The sequence below is a fragment of the Globicephala melas genome, chromosome 11, assembly GCF_963455315.2.
Source record: "Globicephala melas chromosome 11, mGloMel1.2, whole genome shotgun sequence".
Taxonomy (NCBI): Eukaryota; Metazoa; Chordata; class Mammalia; order Artiodactyla; family Delphinidae; genus Globicephala; species Globicephala melas.
This window is the reverse complement of record NC_083324.2, coordinates 72,270,879-72,286,285: the sequence shown is the minus strand read 5'-3', so window position 1 is coordinate 72,286,285 and position 15,407 is coordinate 72,270,879. Positions and strand designations below refer to the sequence as shown.

At 56.7% G+C, this 15,407-nt stretch overlaps 2 protein-coding genes and 1 long non-coding RNA gene across 5 annotated transcripts in view; 2 read left to right on the top strand and 1 right to left on the bottom strand.

The window, feature by feature from the left end:
• The first annotated feature begins 1,199 nt into the window (after positions 1–1,199).
• On the top strand, positions 1,200–13,609 carry AARS2 (alanyl-tRNA synthetase 2, mitochondrial). Of its 3 annotated transcripts, XM_030870565.2 has the most exons (22): positions 1,200–1,461; positions 2,098–2,289; positions 2,832–2,977; positions 3,182–3,349; positions 3,895–4,039; positions 6,395–6,540; positions 6,726–6,834; positions 7,209–7,247; positions 7,324–7,435; positions 7,890–8,023; positions 8,477–8,621; positions 8,857–9,029; positions 9,153–9,266; positions 9,365–9,505; positions 10,195–10,332; positions 10,432–10,541; positions 10,694–10,802; positions 11,100–11,222; positions 11,472–11,582; positions 12,156–12,239; positions 12,353–12,463; positions 12,907–13,609. In XM_030870565.2, the coding sequence occupies exons 1-22, from the start codon at positions 1,219–1,221 to the stop codon at positions 13,069–13,071; spliced, it is 2,958 nt and encodes a 985-aa protein (XP_030726425.1). In that variant the 5' UTR covers positions 1,200–1,218; the 3' UTR covers positions 13,072–13,609. The 3 variants fall into 3 exon arrangements, with proteins under 3 accessions (XP_030726425.1, XP_069902812.1, XP_060163490.1); XM_070046711.1 differs by lacking the exon at positions 12,156–12,239; XM_060307507.1 differs by lacking the exon at positions 2,832–2,977 and having other exon boundaries at positions 1,322–1,461.
• The window catches only part of LOC132598082 (uncharacterized), a 21,273-nt gene continuing 10,800 nt past the window's right edge, over positions 4,935–15,407 (bottom strand). The window contains exon 3 of the long non-coding RNA XR_009565742.1: positions 4,935–6,814. This is a non-coding gene — a long non-coding RNA (uncharacterized lncRNA). The remainder of the gene's footprint in view (positions 6,815–15,407) is intronic.
• Positions 15,064–15,407, top strand: part of TCTE1 (t-complex-associated-testis-expressed 1) — an 18,228-nt gene continuing 17,884 nt past the window's right edge. Inside the window, exon 1 of the mRNA XM_030870430.2 lies at positions 15,064–15,295. The gene's annotated coding sequence lies outside the window, so the exon portion shown is untranslated. The remainder of the gene's footprint in view (positions 15,296–15,407) is intronic.

Here is a 15,407-nt window from a genome sequence, read left to right as displayed (position 1 = left end):
GTGGAACAGGTGTCTCTCTTACCCTAAAGCAAAACACACAAAACCCTAGGGCATTGGGAGGCTCTGAGAGAGAGAGAGAGAGAGAGAGAGAGAGAGAGAGATCTCTTCAGCAATCATCCAACAGCTTCGACCTGCCCTGATGGCCTGGAGTCTCTCTAATCCCCAGGCACATTAAAAGACCAAATGTTATTAAGCAATTAATAATGGAACAGATGCTGCTTGGCTTCTGTCTTCGCTAAACTCCTGCTCCAAAGGGCCTGCTTCACTCCCTAAGAACAAAACGGCCATTTCCAATGCCAAGGGCAAAAAGAACCAGGAAGTACACAGCACACTGTCTGACACATAGTAGTTATCAATAAATATTAGTTGAATGACTCTTGAATGAATGCTGATATCACCTCCCTTGGCCATCTCTGCCTTCTTCCCTCAGCCTGGAAACACACACACACACACACACACACACGTATACATACACCACACAGAGTTGAATCCACACCTTTTCACTGCAACTGTATTTGTAACCTTGCAAAATTAATAAACATAACTGTATAAACAACAAGGTCCTACTGTATAGCACAGGGAACTATATTCAGTATCCTGTGATAAACCATAATGGAAAAGAATATGAAAAAGAATGTATACATATGTATAACTGAGTCACTTTGCTGTACAGCAACTATACTTCAATAAAAAATAAAGAAAAATAAAAGTAACATGTAAATGAAAAAATTAAACATAATTATCACTGCTATAATATATATTTCTGGAGAGCAGGGATTTTTGTCAATTTTTTTTTTTTTTTTTTTTTTTTTGGTCTGTGCCCTGTGGCTTTGGGGATCTTAGTTTCCCCACCAGGGATCCAACCCCGCCCCAGCAGTGAAAGCTCCACAATCCTAACCACTGGACCACCAGGGAATTCCCTGTCAGTTTTGTTACTAATGGACCTTAAGCGCCTAAAATAATGCCTGGCACACAGTTACCTCTCAATGAATATTTGTTGAATGCCAAATGAATTAAGGGCCTACTGTGTTCCAGGCCGCTTGTGTTAGATGGACTCTGGCAGGCGCCTCCTTCCCAATCACCTCCACGCGGAGGCAGAAGCTGCTTTGACTCCTCCTGTAGCCAGGCGTCGCTGTAGGAAACGCCTGGTCTCCTTCTCAAGTTACCTTCTATCCCGCACTGCCCTTTGACCCCGTGAAGTCATTGCCCCGAGTTAAGATGGCGGTGTCGGTGGCAGCTGCAGCCGGGCGACTTCCGCGGGCCATTCGAAGGACGCCGCAATGGCGGGGCCCCAGCCGTCGGGCGCTCTCATCCGAGGCCCCTCCAACCCAGGCCGCGGCCGTGCGGGACGCCTTCCTGAGCTTCTTTCGGGACCGCCATGGCCACCGCCTGGTGCCGTCCGCTTCCGTGAGGCCCCGCGGCGACCCCAGCTTGCTTTTCGTCAACGCTGGCATGAACCAGGTAGGGACTGAGCCACGCTGATCCGGGCGGAGTTTATGACTTGTTCCTGAGAGAAAGGCGTTGCGGGATTGGGCAAAAGAAGCTAAGGGCGGAGCTCCTAGCTTTCGGGGGAAAGAGGGCTGTGTGTCGTTAGGCTTCGAGATAGGGGCGCAAATTAGGTCTTGGAGAGGGCTCCACCGGGCAACTTCTGAGTTGAGGTTGAGTTTTAGGTCCAGGAATGGCGGGTGTGGAGTCCCGTGGGGGAAGTCTGGCTTCATTTATTAGTTCTTTAAATAAAGGCAAGTCATTCATTAAAATAGATGTTGAGCACATGCTACGTGCTAGACTGGGTTCTCTAAGCTTTTGACTTTGAGCACCACTTACCCTCTCTAGACTTGCTCTATTTCCAGCCACCAACGCATTCCTCCTTCTTTTACCTTGCTTATTTTACTAGCAGAGTCTCTGTTTCATGATTTATTTACCCCTTGTCTGCCCAGACACACCAGAGATGGGCGCCCCCACGCTCCCAATCTGCCCCCCTGGGCTCTCAGGGGCACGGTCAGCCTTCACTCTGAACTACCATCTCTCTCCACACCCTCCACGTTTCCCTTCTGCTGAGGATCTGGGATATCTCTCTCGCCCTTCACCTGTTTCCAGTTCAAGCCAATCTTCCTGGGCACTGTGGATCCACGAAGCGAGATGGCAGGCTTCCGACGTGTGGCGAACAGCCAGAAATGTGTGAGGGCTGGAGGACGCCACAGCGACCTGGAGGATGTGGGCCGAGACCTTTCCCATCATACCTTCTTTGAGATGCTTGGCAATTGGGCCTTTCGGGGGGTATATTTTAAGGTGAGTCTCCAGGAAGCCCTGGAGTTAGGAAAGGGTCAGTGTTCAGCCAAGAAAGGGGTCAAGGTTAGTCCTGTCTCCGCTCTTAGAGTCTGCTTAGGGAGGGCTTCAGACCAGACACAGAGGCAAAGTGCTAGATGAACACTTGTAATAGGAATGTGTCTCGTTTCCCTGATTGGGTTGTAAACTCCTTGAGGGCCAGGACTATGCCTCCTGCCTAATGGCTGGTCAATAATTATTGTATGAATAAATGGTGAGACAGCAATACTAAAGTGCAGGAGTTAAAAATCATCCCAGGCTAGGGTGGATAGAGGATTTCATGGAGAAGGTGGGACTTGAAAGAATGTAGGATTCAGAAGAGGGAGGAAGCTTTCTATGCAGGAAAAACTCAGAATTAGAAATAGTCATGGCTTGTTCTGGAAACAGCGTGGGTAGTGGAAATGGTTTTGTCTTAAGCTGAGGGCTGAACTCATGTGGCTTGATTGGAACTTCAGTGGGGCCTTCTTCTCACCCATATTCCTCTTCCCAATGGGTTTGCACTGCAGGAGGAGGCTTGCAGCATGGCCTGGGAACTGCTGACTCAGGTCTATGGGATCCCTGAGGACAGGCTCTGGGTCTCCTACTTTGGTGGTGACCCCAAGGCTGGGCTGGGCCCGGACCTGGAGAGCAGGGACATCTGGCTTAAGTTAGGGTGAGTCCACCCCCACTTATGTCCACTCCTGGAGCACAAGAGGACTGGAAAATAGAGACTACCAGAGAGTCTCGGCATATCCTGGGATACTGTAGGGTCAGCCCTGTTCCTCCTCCTGCTGAGCGTAATGGAAGGGTTCTCCTGGCAGAGGGGGTCCCAGGTTCTGCCTTTGTCTCCCCACCACCCATCTGGCTTCCTTCCCAGGGTGCCTGCCAGCCGCATGCTCTCCTTTGGACCACAGGAGAACTTCTGGGAGATGGGGGATACTGGCCCTTGTGGGCCCTGTACTGAGATCCACTATGACCTGGCTGGTGGGGTGGGAGCCCCCCAGCTGGTGGAGCTTTGGAATCTGGTCTTCATGCAGCACAACAGGTAATGGGGTGCGAGAGCAGGAGGGAATTCCCTGACTGGAAGTGAAAAAGGCGGCAGTCAGGACACTTTCATCCATTTTTTGTAAAAACAAACACTTAAACGGCATCTACAATGTGCCAGGCATATTTCTAAACACTTTTCAGATCCTCGTCTTTGCCCATAACAGTTGGAACTAGTCACTGCTGCTCTCCAGACTCTGCTCTCTTATATGATGGAGTTGAACTTGATGATCTCTTAAGATTTTCTACCAGCCTTGACATGTCTCTTTCTAAAGCAAAGAATTGTGTCCCAGAAAGGGGAGGCCTGGGTCCAGGCAAGGGCCCAAGCAGAGGGTGAAGGTGGAGATCACTCTTTATGAGAAAGGACGGGACCCAAAGCCATCGTCGTCTGCTTTTGGGGGTGGGGGTGGGGGAATGATACTGCCCTCTGGTTCCTCCCATTGTCAGCCCCCCAGGACCCTCCCCCATCCCTTCATGCCACTTGAGCGTCTGCCTCATACCTGTAATCCTGTGGGGGGCCTCACCTTGCATACCCTTCCTGGCCAGAGAGAAAGATGGAAGCCTGCAGCCCCTGCCCCAGCGGCACGTGGACACGGGAATGGGCCTGGAAAGGCTGCTGGCCGTGTTGCAAGGCAGACGCTCCACCTACGACACCGACCTCTTTTCCCCACTGCTCAATGCCATATACCAGGTGAGCCCACTTCTTCCCTTCTAGAAGCCCCTCTGACCTGCTCTCACCAGTGCTCACTGCCATTGCTTTCCATCTTTGTTGAGAACTCAGAATATTTTCTTGCCTGTGGGGACGGTGACCAGCCAAGGATACAAAGGTGTCAGACTTGAGGCTCCGATTCATATTTACTACCTGATGTTCCTCCTAACTCCTTCCTTCCTTCATTTGTTCAAAAAATATGTGTTGAGTGCCTACTTTGTGTGAAATCTTTGTGCTTGGTTCAGGAGATACAGCAGTAAAAAAAAAGAGATCATGGAGATTACATTCTAGCCTAAGAAATAGGTAATAAATAAATGTATTAAAGAACAAGATAGGGCTTCCCTGGTGGCGCAGTGGTTGAGAGTCCGCCTGCCGATGCAGGGGACACGGGTTCGTGCCCCGGTTTGGAAAGATCCCACATGCCACGGAGCAGGTAGGCCCGTGAGCCATGGCCGCTGAGCCTGCGCGTCCGGAGCCTGTGCTCCGCAACAGGAGAGGCCCGCGTACCACAAAAAAAAAAAAAAAAAAAAAGAACAAGATAGCAGTTTACAGATTGTGAATAGGCAGTACACCTGGGTGATAGTAATTGGCAGGGGACGGGGGTAGAGAAGAATCTTAGATGACATGTTTGGGGAAGGCTCACCAAGGAGATATCTCTGAGCTGAAACCTGAAAGAATCAGCCACAGGAAACTCATTCCAGGCAGAGGCAACAGCAAATACCAAGGCCCTGGTGCAGGAAAGGAACAAAAAGTGGCCAGCCAGCTAAAGTAGAATCACGTGGGATACAGTTGGAGTGTGTGTGGGTTCGCTCTTGCTGTATAATAAACCACCTAACATTTTGTGGCTGAAAGCAACAACCATTTATATAGCGTACGAGACTGTGGACAAGCAATGTAGGCTGGGCTCAGCTGGGTCCCTCTTGGTCCTGTATGAGCTCACTCATGCATCTGTGGTCAGCTACTAGGCAGCTCTATTTCTGGGAGTTGGCTGGCTGTCAGTTTAGGGCTGTGGCGATGACCGGGTTGTATGTTTATCATCCAGCAGGGTAGCTCGGGCCTGTTCGCATGACAGCTTGGCAAGGTTCCAAGAAGGAGAGTGGAAGCACATGAGGCTTCTTGAGGCCTGGGCTCAGAACAGTGTCATTTCCACCACATTCTGTTGGCCAAAGCAAGTCACAAGTCTAGCCCAGATCCAAGGGATGGAGAAATAAATTCTATTCCTTGATAGGAAGCACCTGTAAAGTCACGCTGCAAAGTGGCATGCACACAGGAAAGGGAAGGACTGTGGCCAATTTTGCAAACAGTCTACCACAGAGAGGAAGGCAGGAGTCAGATCTTGTGGGGTCTTGAAGTCCAAAGTGAGTCTTTTATTCTAAATGTGGTGAGATGGGCTCCAAGGCAGGAGGGGCACGATCTGACTGACACTTTTAAAAGGCCACTCCTGTTGCCGTGTGAAGGATAGGCTGGAAGGAGACCAGAGCAGAAGCTGAGAAACCAATTGGGAGCCTATTTCATAGTTGAGGAAAGATAATAGGGTATGGCTTAGGTTGGTAGCAGTGGAAGTGGAGAAAAGTAGGTTGATTTGAGAGATCTCATGGAGGTAGACACAAAAGGCCCCACTGATGGATTGGATGGGGAGAGGAAAGAAAGTCAAGCCTGGCTCCTGAGTTTTTGACTTGAGTAATGTGGTGAATGGCAGGACTGTTTATTGAGAGGGGGAAGCTTGGGGAAGAGACAGGTTTGGAGCTGGATGAACCAAGCACTCTGCTTTGGGGCACAGCTTAATGTATTCACAGCTCACACACTCCTTCCCTGCGCCCATAGAGGCTGTAGAGGCAGGTGTGGGGAATGAAGAGCACCCGGGTGGGACAGTCGTGGTTCAAATCTCAGATCTGCTCTTGAATTGTGTGCCCTTGTAGAACTTAGCTCCTCTGAGTCTCACTTTCCTCTTTTTTTGTTTGTTTTTATTTTTTTCCACTTTTTTTTGGTCTAGTCTTTGTTTTGTTTTGTTTTTCTTCTCCACTTTCCACTTTCCACTTTAACACCTCCCAGAACAGGAAGTTTTAGGGATTAGACACCATATCATTCAAGTACCCACCCGGTTCTGATAATAGAAATTCAGTAAATGATCACAGCTGTGCTCCTTGTCTGTGCTGAATGTGGGCCCCAGGAGGCAGGGACTGGCTCTCTTTCACCTTTGAAGCTTCTCTGGCCCAGGCCATTCCAGATGCGGTCAGCTTTAGGGGTGAGGGCAGATGCTCCAGGAGTGATGGAGAGTGTCCCTCCTGGGCCAGGGCAGGCAGGGCCGGCAGCCATGTCTCCTCTCCTGCTTCCCAGGGTTGCGGGGCACCCCCTTACTCGGGCCGGGTCGGGGCAGCAGACGAGGGGCACACAGACACAGCGTACCGTGTGGTGGCTGACCACATCCGCACGCTCAGCATCTGCATCGCCGATGGCGTCTCTCCTGGGATGTCTGGTGCACCGTGAGTCTGGAAGGGCTACAGCAGGGGCAGGGGCTGCTGGGGGTTGCAGGGGAGAGGAGGGAGGAGATGGAGAGGTGGGTCGGGTTGAGATGGCAGGAGGAGGGGGAAGCGAGCACACACTCTGGACCTTGCCCTCCCCTCTCCCCTCCCTGCTGCGGGCTCATCTGGGCTCTGAATCCTTCTAGGCTGGTACTTCGTCGGCTCCTCCGTCGAGCCGTGCGGTTCTCTACAGAGTTGTTGCGGGCACCACCTGGCTTCCTGGGCAGCCTGGTGCCTGTAGTGGTGGAGACACTGGTAAGGGCAGAGCTTCCTCACTTCCCTGGGCCTCCCTGGGGTCTCAGGGAGCCTGTCGCTGAGCCCATACAGTGCCCCGGCCTGGGTTCCCCACCCTAAATGTCCAGCCCAGCGTCCTGTCAGTGGGCTTACAAACAGCAGGGAGCCTTCAGGAGGCCTTCCGGCCCAGGCTGCTGAGCCTTTGACCTCGGGACCCCCTTCTGCCCGTATCAGTGCCCCTCCCTCCAGAGAAACTGGTTCCCCATTTGGATCCCTCCCCCGTCCATCGGCCTCTCTGAGTCTCCACGGCAGGTGTCCCCAGGGAGGCCCAGGGTGGAGGTGCAGAGTGGGCTGGTTGCTTCTGACACCTCCTCAGCCCTGTCTGCCGCCCCCAGGGAGGTGCTTATCCAGAACTGCAGAGGAACTCAGCCCAGGTACTGGATTTGGATGGGGGACGGAGGGGCTCCCTCTCAGGAGACCCAGCTCCAGCCCTGCCCTGCCCCCATTCAGATAGCCAGCCTGGTGTCAGAGGATGAGGCAGCCTTCCTGGCCTCCCTGCAGCAGGGTCGGCGGATCATCGAGCGGACCGTGAGGCGCCTGGGGCCTTCCGATGTGTTCCCTGGTGAGCAGGGCACCTGGCCGAGGTGTGAGGGACCCACTTAGGCAAGCCAGGCCCAGGCCTCACATCCCGCCTCCTCCCCCATGTCCCTCTCCCCGTACTCTCTCTCCAGCACCTCCCTGCTTCTCCTCACTTACGTGCTGCCCAGCTGGCCCTGCCTCTGGTCTCTGCTTTCCAAGGCTGGCTTCATGCCGAGAATGAGCTTCTCACCTCCTTTGAAATCACATATGCCAAGGGAGGGCCCTGGGCTACCCCCAGCTCTGGCTTTGGGGCCTGAAGGTGACCCCTCTCCCGGGCCTGCCCGGTGTGGGGAGGGGGCACTTGTGCTTGGCACCCAGTGGCTTCTGTGTGGTCAGAAAAGCCCTGGCCCTTACTACTCCCTCACTTCTTCTCCCTCCCTCCATCCTGCCCCTCCTCCCTCAACACCCATTCCGTCCCTCGTCTTCCTTTCTCATAGCTGAAGTGGCCTGGTCCTTGTCACTGTCTGGGAACCTGGGGCTCCCCCTGGACCTGGTGAAACTGATGCTGGAGGAGAAAGGGGTGCAGCTGGACTCTGCTGGACTGGAGCGGCTGGCTCAGGAGGAGGCCCAGGTACAGGCTGGGGCACTCCCACACAGGGCTCTGCTGGGACACGTTGGCCCCTTCCCCAGCCCTGAGTTCTTGTGGGAGGAGCTGCAGCTATTGAGGGAAACAGGAGTCTGAGGTAGGGTCTGTCCCCTCACTCAGGCCCCGCCCACAGTCCATGGAGGGGAACACTAGTTCAGTGGGCCACACAGAGTAGCAGAAGGGGAGAGGTCAGCACAAGGTCCTAGAGAGGGGCCGTCGGGGGCAGCAGTGGGTGAGGGAGGCCTGGTCCTGAGACCCCCACACGAGGGTGGTTCACGAGCCAGCCCAGGGTCTCTAGCAGCCAGCCCAGCCTGAGGGCTTATTCCAGAGGGGGTGTAGTGTTCACACAACTGTGTGGCAGGGACAGGGCTCTCCGGAGACTCAAGTCCCATTGCACTCTCCGTGCACCCCTTCCGTGCACACACGCCTGTCCCGCAGCACCGGGCACAGCAGGCCGAGCCAGTTCAGGAGCAGGGACTGCGGCTGGACGTCCACGCGCTGGGGGCGCTACAGCGCCAAGGGGTGCCCCCAACCGATGACAGCCCCAAGTACAACTACTCCCTGCGACCCAGTGGCGGTTATGGTGAGAGCCTAGACTGAGGTGGGTGGCCACGGGCTTGCCTGACCGTGATTGGGAAGGACATCAGAGACCAGCTACCAGGCCTGTGCCTTCCCCGGGGTAGCCACCGGGGTTCTCTGGGGGCCCCAGCTGGAAGTCCCCCCCAGCCCTGTGCCTGTTGACTTCAAGGAAGGCACAGACCCACCTCCTGCATCCCAAGCCCCTGCCTAACTCTGATAACCATTCTTGGCCCTGGCAGAGTTCGGCACCTGTGAGGCCCAGGTGCTCCAGCTGTATACAGAGGACGGAACAGCCGTGGCCTCCGTGGGGGAAGGCCAGCGCTGTGGCCTCCTCCTGGACAAAACCAACTTCTACGCCGAACAGGGAGGTCAGGCTTCCGACCGAGGCTACCTGGTGCGGGTGGGACTGCAGGTGAGCCCCCCCAGCCCCCGCTCACACACAAAGCCTCCTGCAGGAGGCAGACCTGAGCCAGAAGGGAACCAAGGGGAGGGAGAGGCTGCAAGCACTCAGTGCCTTGGCCATGCCCTCCCCCAGGACGTGCTGTTCCCAGTGGCTCGGGCGCAGGTCTGCGGAGGCTTCATCCTGCATGAGGTGGCAGCCCCTGAGTGCCTAAAGGTGGGGGACCAGGTACAGCTGCACGTGGATGAGGTGAGGACCCCACCCCTGCTGTTCGTGACGTCCTGCAGCCCCTTTTCTCTCCCCATCCCCACCTACACCCAGGACCCTGGGTGACAAAAGTGTTTCAGGCCTGGCGTCTGAGCTGCATGGAGAAGCACACAGCCGTCCACCTACTAAACTGGGCGCTGCGGCAGGCCCTGGGCCCTGGCACAGAGCAGCGAGGGTCCCATCTCAATCCTGAGTGGCTGCGCTTCGACGTGGCCACGCAGGTGAGCAGGGCACAGAGGGGCAGCCTTCAAGTGAGGCGACGGGCTTAGAGGGAGTCTGGTAGTGTGGGAGTTTGGCCAGTAAGAGGGCCTGGGCTGCCTCTCGTTCAGTCACTGGAGGGCATTGGGCGGGGGGCTTCCCATCAGGCTCCTCCTGCACCAGTGAGGGTTAGGCTAGCCAGTGTGTGGAGACATCCCTTCACCTCCAGCCACCCAGCTTCCTTGTCCCTGCTGTCACCCAGGCCATTCTTGCTCAGGCTGAGCTGCCCTCTCCCTTTACTGCCATCCTGTCTCCTTGTACCTCTGGCTCAAATCCTCTGGGAAGTGCTCACTGACTAAATCTCGTTCCACCTGATTACTCCTTGCTCCTGCGTCTCCCCCATCCTGTATTTCTCTTCCACTGGCTGACCCTTGTTGTAAGCTCCCTGAGTCCAGGGCCTCCATTTTGTGTCTCTCCATCAACTTTCAGTGCCTAGTGAAAGGCCTGCAGCTTCCGATAGGCCCAACCCCCAGGTAGCTTTCTAAAGAAAAGAATTGTCACCTCTACAAATGTGTATTGAGCACGTTATGTACTAACCCCTGTTCTAGAACCTGGGGGTAGTTCAGTGAACGCTGACTGCTTCTTCATGCATCACTCCCAGGCATGGGGCTGACTGCCTGTTGGTCTGTCTGTTTCCCCCCAACGCCCCCAGGCCCCATTGACCCCAGAGCAGCTCCGGGCAGTGGAGGGCACTGTGCAGAAGGCCGTGGGGCAGGATGAGGCCGTGTACATGGAGGAGGTGGCCCTGGCACGCACTGCCCATGTCCCCGGCCTGCGCTCTCTGGATGAGGTGTGCTGGGGGAGCCCACGGGGTGGAGGTTGCCTGCCCGCCCCCCCACCCTCCCCTCCCCTCAGGTCCCTTAACAGACCTGTGCCCTCTCACTGTCAGGTATACCCAGACCCTGTGCGGGTGGTGTCTGTGGGTGTGCCTGTGGCCCAGGCGCTGAACCCAGCCTCCCAGGCCGCACTGCAGACTTCTGTGGAGCTGTGCTGTGGGACGTGAGTCACTCCTCTCTGCCTGCTCTGGCCTGGGGCCCTGGACCTCCTCCCTTCCCTGGTCTTTGGAGCCACCAGCCCCTGGTTTGGAGCTCAGGCTGCTCTTTTCTCTCCCGTCGTCACCACGGCTTCCTCCTCCCTCCCTCTGCCCACAGGCACCTGCTACGCACAGGGGCTATAGGGGACCTGGTCATCATCGGGGAGCGCCAGCTCGCCAAGGGCACCACCCGCCTGCTGGCCATCACTGGGGAGCAGGCCCAGCAGGTCAGCACGCCAGCAGAGCCTGGGAGGCTTCTGGGTGTGGATGGGGGTCAGAGAACACACAACAGATGCTCTCAGGCTGGGGGATGCCCAGCAGCAGAACCAGTGTTCATACCTGAGCACCAGGATGGCCCTACCAGCTGCTGGCAGCTGGCATCTGTTGTGATTATTTGGTACCTTGATGGGTCCTGATTGTTCAGTGTTTCTAACTTGGTCCTGCCCAGCAACGGGTTGAGAGTGCCTGTCTTGGAGAGGGAAGGTAAGCCAAGCAGTCCTGACCATCCGGTTCCCTCCCTGCAGGCCCGAGAGGTGGGCGAGAGCCTGGCCCAGGAGGTAGAAGCAGCCGCAGCGCGGCTGAGTCAGGGCAGCTGGGATGTGGTGGAGGCTCAGCGGCTGTCCAAGGAGATGGGACGACTCATTGATGTGAGGGCCACCCCCAGCATGGAGCTGTCCCCTCCCTCTCCTGGCCATGTTCCCTTCCCCGTGGATTCCTGGACCCTGCCCGTCTCTCCCCAGCATTCCTGTTAGACTTCAGCTGGCCCAGATACTTGTCGGTTGTCTGCAGGGTGGGATGTGGTGGGTGTGGTCTCTTCCCTGGCCTTGCTGGTGGTCCCTGCCTCAGAGACTGTGGCTCAGGGAGGGCAGGGATTGTTGTACCGCTTCTGACCATAGGCCGTGGACACTGCCGTGATGCCCCAGTGGCAGCGGCGGGAGCTTCAGGCCACACTGAAGGCGCTACGGCGGCGTGCCAACACTGCCGTCCGGAAACTGGAAATGGGGCAGGTAAGAGGAGGTCCATCTGCACCCAGGGGGGCAGATGCCAGGCACACCCAGCAAGGGTCAGAGATGCTCTAGCACGCACGCTGAGAAGCCTCAAAGCCTGGCAGGGGGGTGGGGGGGTGGCAGCTCCCCCCTCTCCTGCCAGCTGAGTGCCATCGTCAGGCCATTTCCCCACTTTGCTCTCTGCCAAACTGGGCCTCTCCCCCGACTCCCAGGTCTGGCTCAGACTCTTCCTCCAGGAAGCTGACTTGATGGCGCCACTCAGCCCTAACTGCTCCTTGACCGTGGATCCTCCCCGCTCCGCCCCCTCTCACCCATCTGTGCTCCAGCCTTAGTCCTTTCACCTTCAGCGGCCTATTTGTAGGGGCCTGGAGCTATGATGAAAGGGAGGAGGTGAAGGTGGAGAGGAAGGACACAGCGGGGACCCAAAAGAAGGAGGCCATTCTAGGCAGAACCCCTGCACCCTTGCTGGGGGAAGGGGGCCGTGAGAGGGGATTTCTGGACTGGGGCTCAGTTCAGAACTGGGGGCTGATTGCCTCCCAGCCCGACCCCCGTGCTGTCCTTCCTGCCTCACAGGCTGCACAGAAAACCCAGGAGCTGCTACAGCAGCACTCGGAGGGGCCCCTGATTGTGGACACAGTTTACGCTGAGTCCCTCTCAGTAAGTGTTGCGATTGGGGATGGCCCCAGGGTCTGGGGAGGGGAAAGTCCTGGCAGGGAGGAAGCTGGGAGTGCGGGGAGCTGTGAGGTCGCCATCTCCCCTCCCTTGTGCAGGTGCTGGTGAAGGTGGTCCGGCAGCTGTGTAAGCAGGCGCCCAGCACGTCTGTGCTGCTACTCAGCCCCCAGCCTCTGGGGCAGGTGCTGTGTGCCTGTCAGGTGGCCCAGGTAACGAAAGAGGGAGGGCAGCTCCCACCCCACCCGTCTCCTGGTCCAGCTCTCTGATTCCACACCTTTTATTCCTCCCACACGAGGGAGCCACAGCTGGGTAGAGGCCATCTCTGCAGATACCCCAGGGTGGGGATAGGACCACCTCCTTCTCCCTAACCCACCCCCTCCCCCACCCCACCCACGAAGGCACCAAACGACTCCTTAATTCCCACCACGCCGCCTCCAGGCTGCACATTTCTTGCGAACAGGTAGCAGCCATTCATCAACCTCCACTCATTCCCAGCCCGTCCCTCTCCTGTCTCCTCGCCTGATTACCCCCACCATGTGTCCGGCTCGGGAGAGGGTTCTCAGCGCCATGACTCCACTCTCAAAGGTACATTGAGTGGATGGTGGCAGGGAGGGCTGCTCTGCATCACTGCCCCTTCTGTTTCGGTCCCCAGAGTGCCACGCCAGCCTTCACCGCAGAGGCCTGGGCGCTGGCTGTGTGCAGCCACATGGGGGGCAAGGCCTGGGGCTCTCGAGTGGTGGCCCAGGGCACCGGAAGCACTGCTGACCTGGACGCTGCCCTCAGTACAGCCCGAGCCTATGCCCTCAACAAGCTCTGATCCAGGCTCACTCAGGGACTCACAGAGACTAAAGAGACAACAGACAGGCCAGTGCCTGGAGCCCTGAAGGAGCGAGCAGAACCTCCCCGGAAGGTAAACAGAGGACTAGAGCCTGGAGGCCAAGCAGCTGAGCCGAGGAGGACCGCCCTGGGCTGGGCTCTGAGTGGACACAAGAAGATGTGGGCTGGGGGAGGCAGAAGTGGGCCTGGCAAAAGGCCCTGCTAGTGAAGTGAAGACATGGCTGCCCCGTCTGTGATTGTTCATTAAAAAGTATTTCACAGCGGATAGGAAGCTCCAGAAGGTTCTTTTGCCTAAAAAAGAGCAGGCTTTCTCCTCCCAGCAGCCTGGAATGGGTGCCCCATGACTAGTCTGACCCCTCACGCTGGGCTGAAAGGCCACCCTGCATCCAGATCAGAGCTCTCCTCGTCGCCACGAGTGCTTGAACAGGCCCTGTGTGCCAGCCTGTTCCGAGCGCCCACCAAGGCCTCCCTGGCCACCAAGATCCATTCACTGTCACATAAAAGTCATGAGAGCCAGGTACATCCTCTCTGGTGTCACTTATTCCATTAACAACAACTTCTCATTTTCATGAAGTCTCTGGTGATTTGTTGATAAAGTGAGCTAACAGGTACTGGTCAGTTGCTGAGAATGTGGCAAGAACCAACCAGACTTCCTGCCCGTGTGGAGTTTGCTTCCAGTGGGGAAACAGCAACGAAGAGAAAGAAGAGGGTGTCAGACAGGGATGAGGTCTGCAGAGAGAGCGGAACCGGGGAGTGGAAGGGTGGGGGTGGCATCCGGGGGAGGGTGTGAGCCACGTGGACCTCCAGGGGAAGAGCCAGCGCAGGTGCCTGAGTGGGTAGTGAACAGGCAGGTGGCAGGCCTTGGGGCCAGAAGGGAGCGCAGCCAGAGCAAGCCTACTCTTAGAACAGGTTGCACAGCACCTGCCCCGAGCCTGAGCTGAAGCTGAAGCTGAAATTGCGGCTCAGAGCAGGAGGAAGCCGGGATGGAGCGCAGCCCTCCCCCCCTACCAAAATGAATCCACCCAGGACCAAGCCAGACACGGGGGCTCCACGTCTGTTCGCAGACCTCTGTTGCTGGATGAAAGAAGGGACCTCAGGGGACCCATCTCCAAGTCAGAGGCTCCCTGGCTGCGAAGTTCTGTGGCCATTTAGTCAAAATTATTAGAGCAGAGCAGGCCCTCCTGACAACATTTCCTGCATGATTTCTTATTCTAAGTGAGGCACCAGTGATTCGTTGGTAAATCACTGATGAGGGCTTGAAAGGAATCTGAATTCTTGGACCCTGGCTGCTTGCAGCCCTGAGGAGTTGCAAAGCTTTCCCTTGGGATTGTGGCAACTGCAGCAGTGGCCACTGTTCAGTGGTGCTCAGCAAAGACCTGTCTCTTTACATGTGGACACCAAGGTGAGGAGTTGGGGGTATGCATTTTATTAATGAGTTAACTTCTAAGGTGCTAACCTGTCCAGGGTAACCAACTAGTAATCAGCAGAGCTGAAATGAAAGCTAAGCTCTGTCTCCAGTGAAACTTCCCACTTCCTTTTCTAACTAACCAGCCCCCATGAAGTTGGTCATTCCTGGTGTCAGGCTTGGGGCTGTGGGAGGGAGCACCGTGGAGGCCTGGGCCTTCCTGCCTGGTGCCACTCTTCAGTCTTGCTGACACCCTGAAGAAAGGCCAAGGGTACCTCTGCAGGGATGCAGCAGCCCACTGCTCCCCTGCAGGGCCTGGAGTCAACCGGGGGGCCTCAGGGGAGTTCAGGGACGCCTACAGGTGCCCTTCCACCCTTCTCCTCTTCCAGAAAAGACTGGCTGCTGATGCTTTTCCGAGACCCTCTTTCCATTCGTCATGCCCACCTCCATTTCCACACAAAAGGCTCCCAGAAGGAAGAGCACTGTAGCGGTCCAGGAGCCCTGCCGCCATCCCCACTCCCCATCATCCCCCTCAAAAGCCCACCCGTTCCTAAATATGTCCCCAAGACGCACAAAGCGTGCCGCACCGCCAGGGTTCCCACTGCCCGCTTGACGGCCCCACACAGCGCCTCAGACGGACACTTCTTTGCGTCGACCCTGGGCCAAGGCGCGCTACAACAGCCTTCCAAGAGCAGAGACCGGCTTGCACAAGTGCGCACGCGCACCCGTCGTCTAGGACCCGGCCCCTAGCGACGCAGGGCGTCCCTAACGACCTGCGCCGCGAGGGCCCTGCGGGAAGGTGAGCGCCCAGGCCTCGGAGGCGGTGAGGCGACCTCGACCCCGGTCTCCCCTTGCGGGCTGAGCTCTCCCTGCCCCGACTCCCACCCACGGGGCGCGAGAACCCCTCTAGC

Bases quoted from the DNA above. Each gene is read 5' to 3' on its own strand.
- AARS2 (XM_030870565.2), top strand. From the start codon at position 1,219: ATGGCGGTGTCGGTGGCAGCTGCAGCCGGGCGACTTCCGCGGGCCATT. The intron at 10,333-10,431 runs GTGTGCTGGGGG...TCTCACTGTCAG, and splicing joins GCCTGCGCTCTCTGGATGAG to GTATACCCAGACCCTGTGCG. The intron at 12,240-12,352 runs GTAAGTGTTGCG...TCCCTTGTGCAG, and splicing joins TTTACGCTGAGTCCCTCTCA to GTGCTGGTGAAGGTGGTCCG.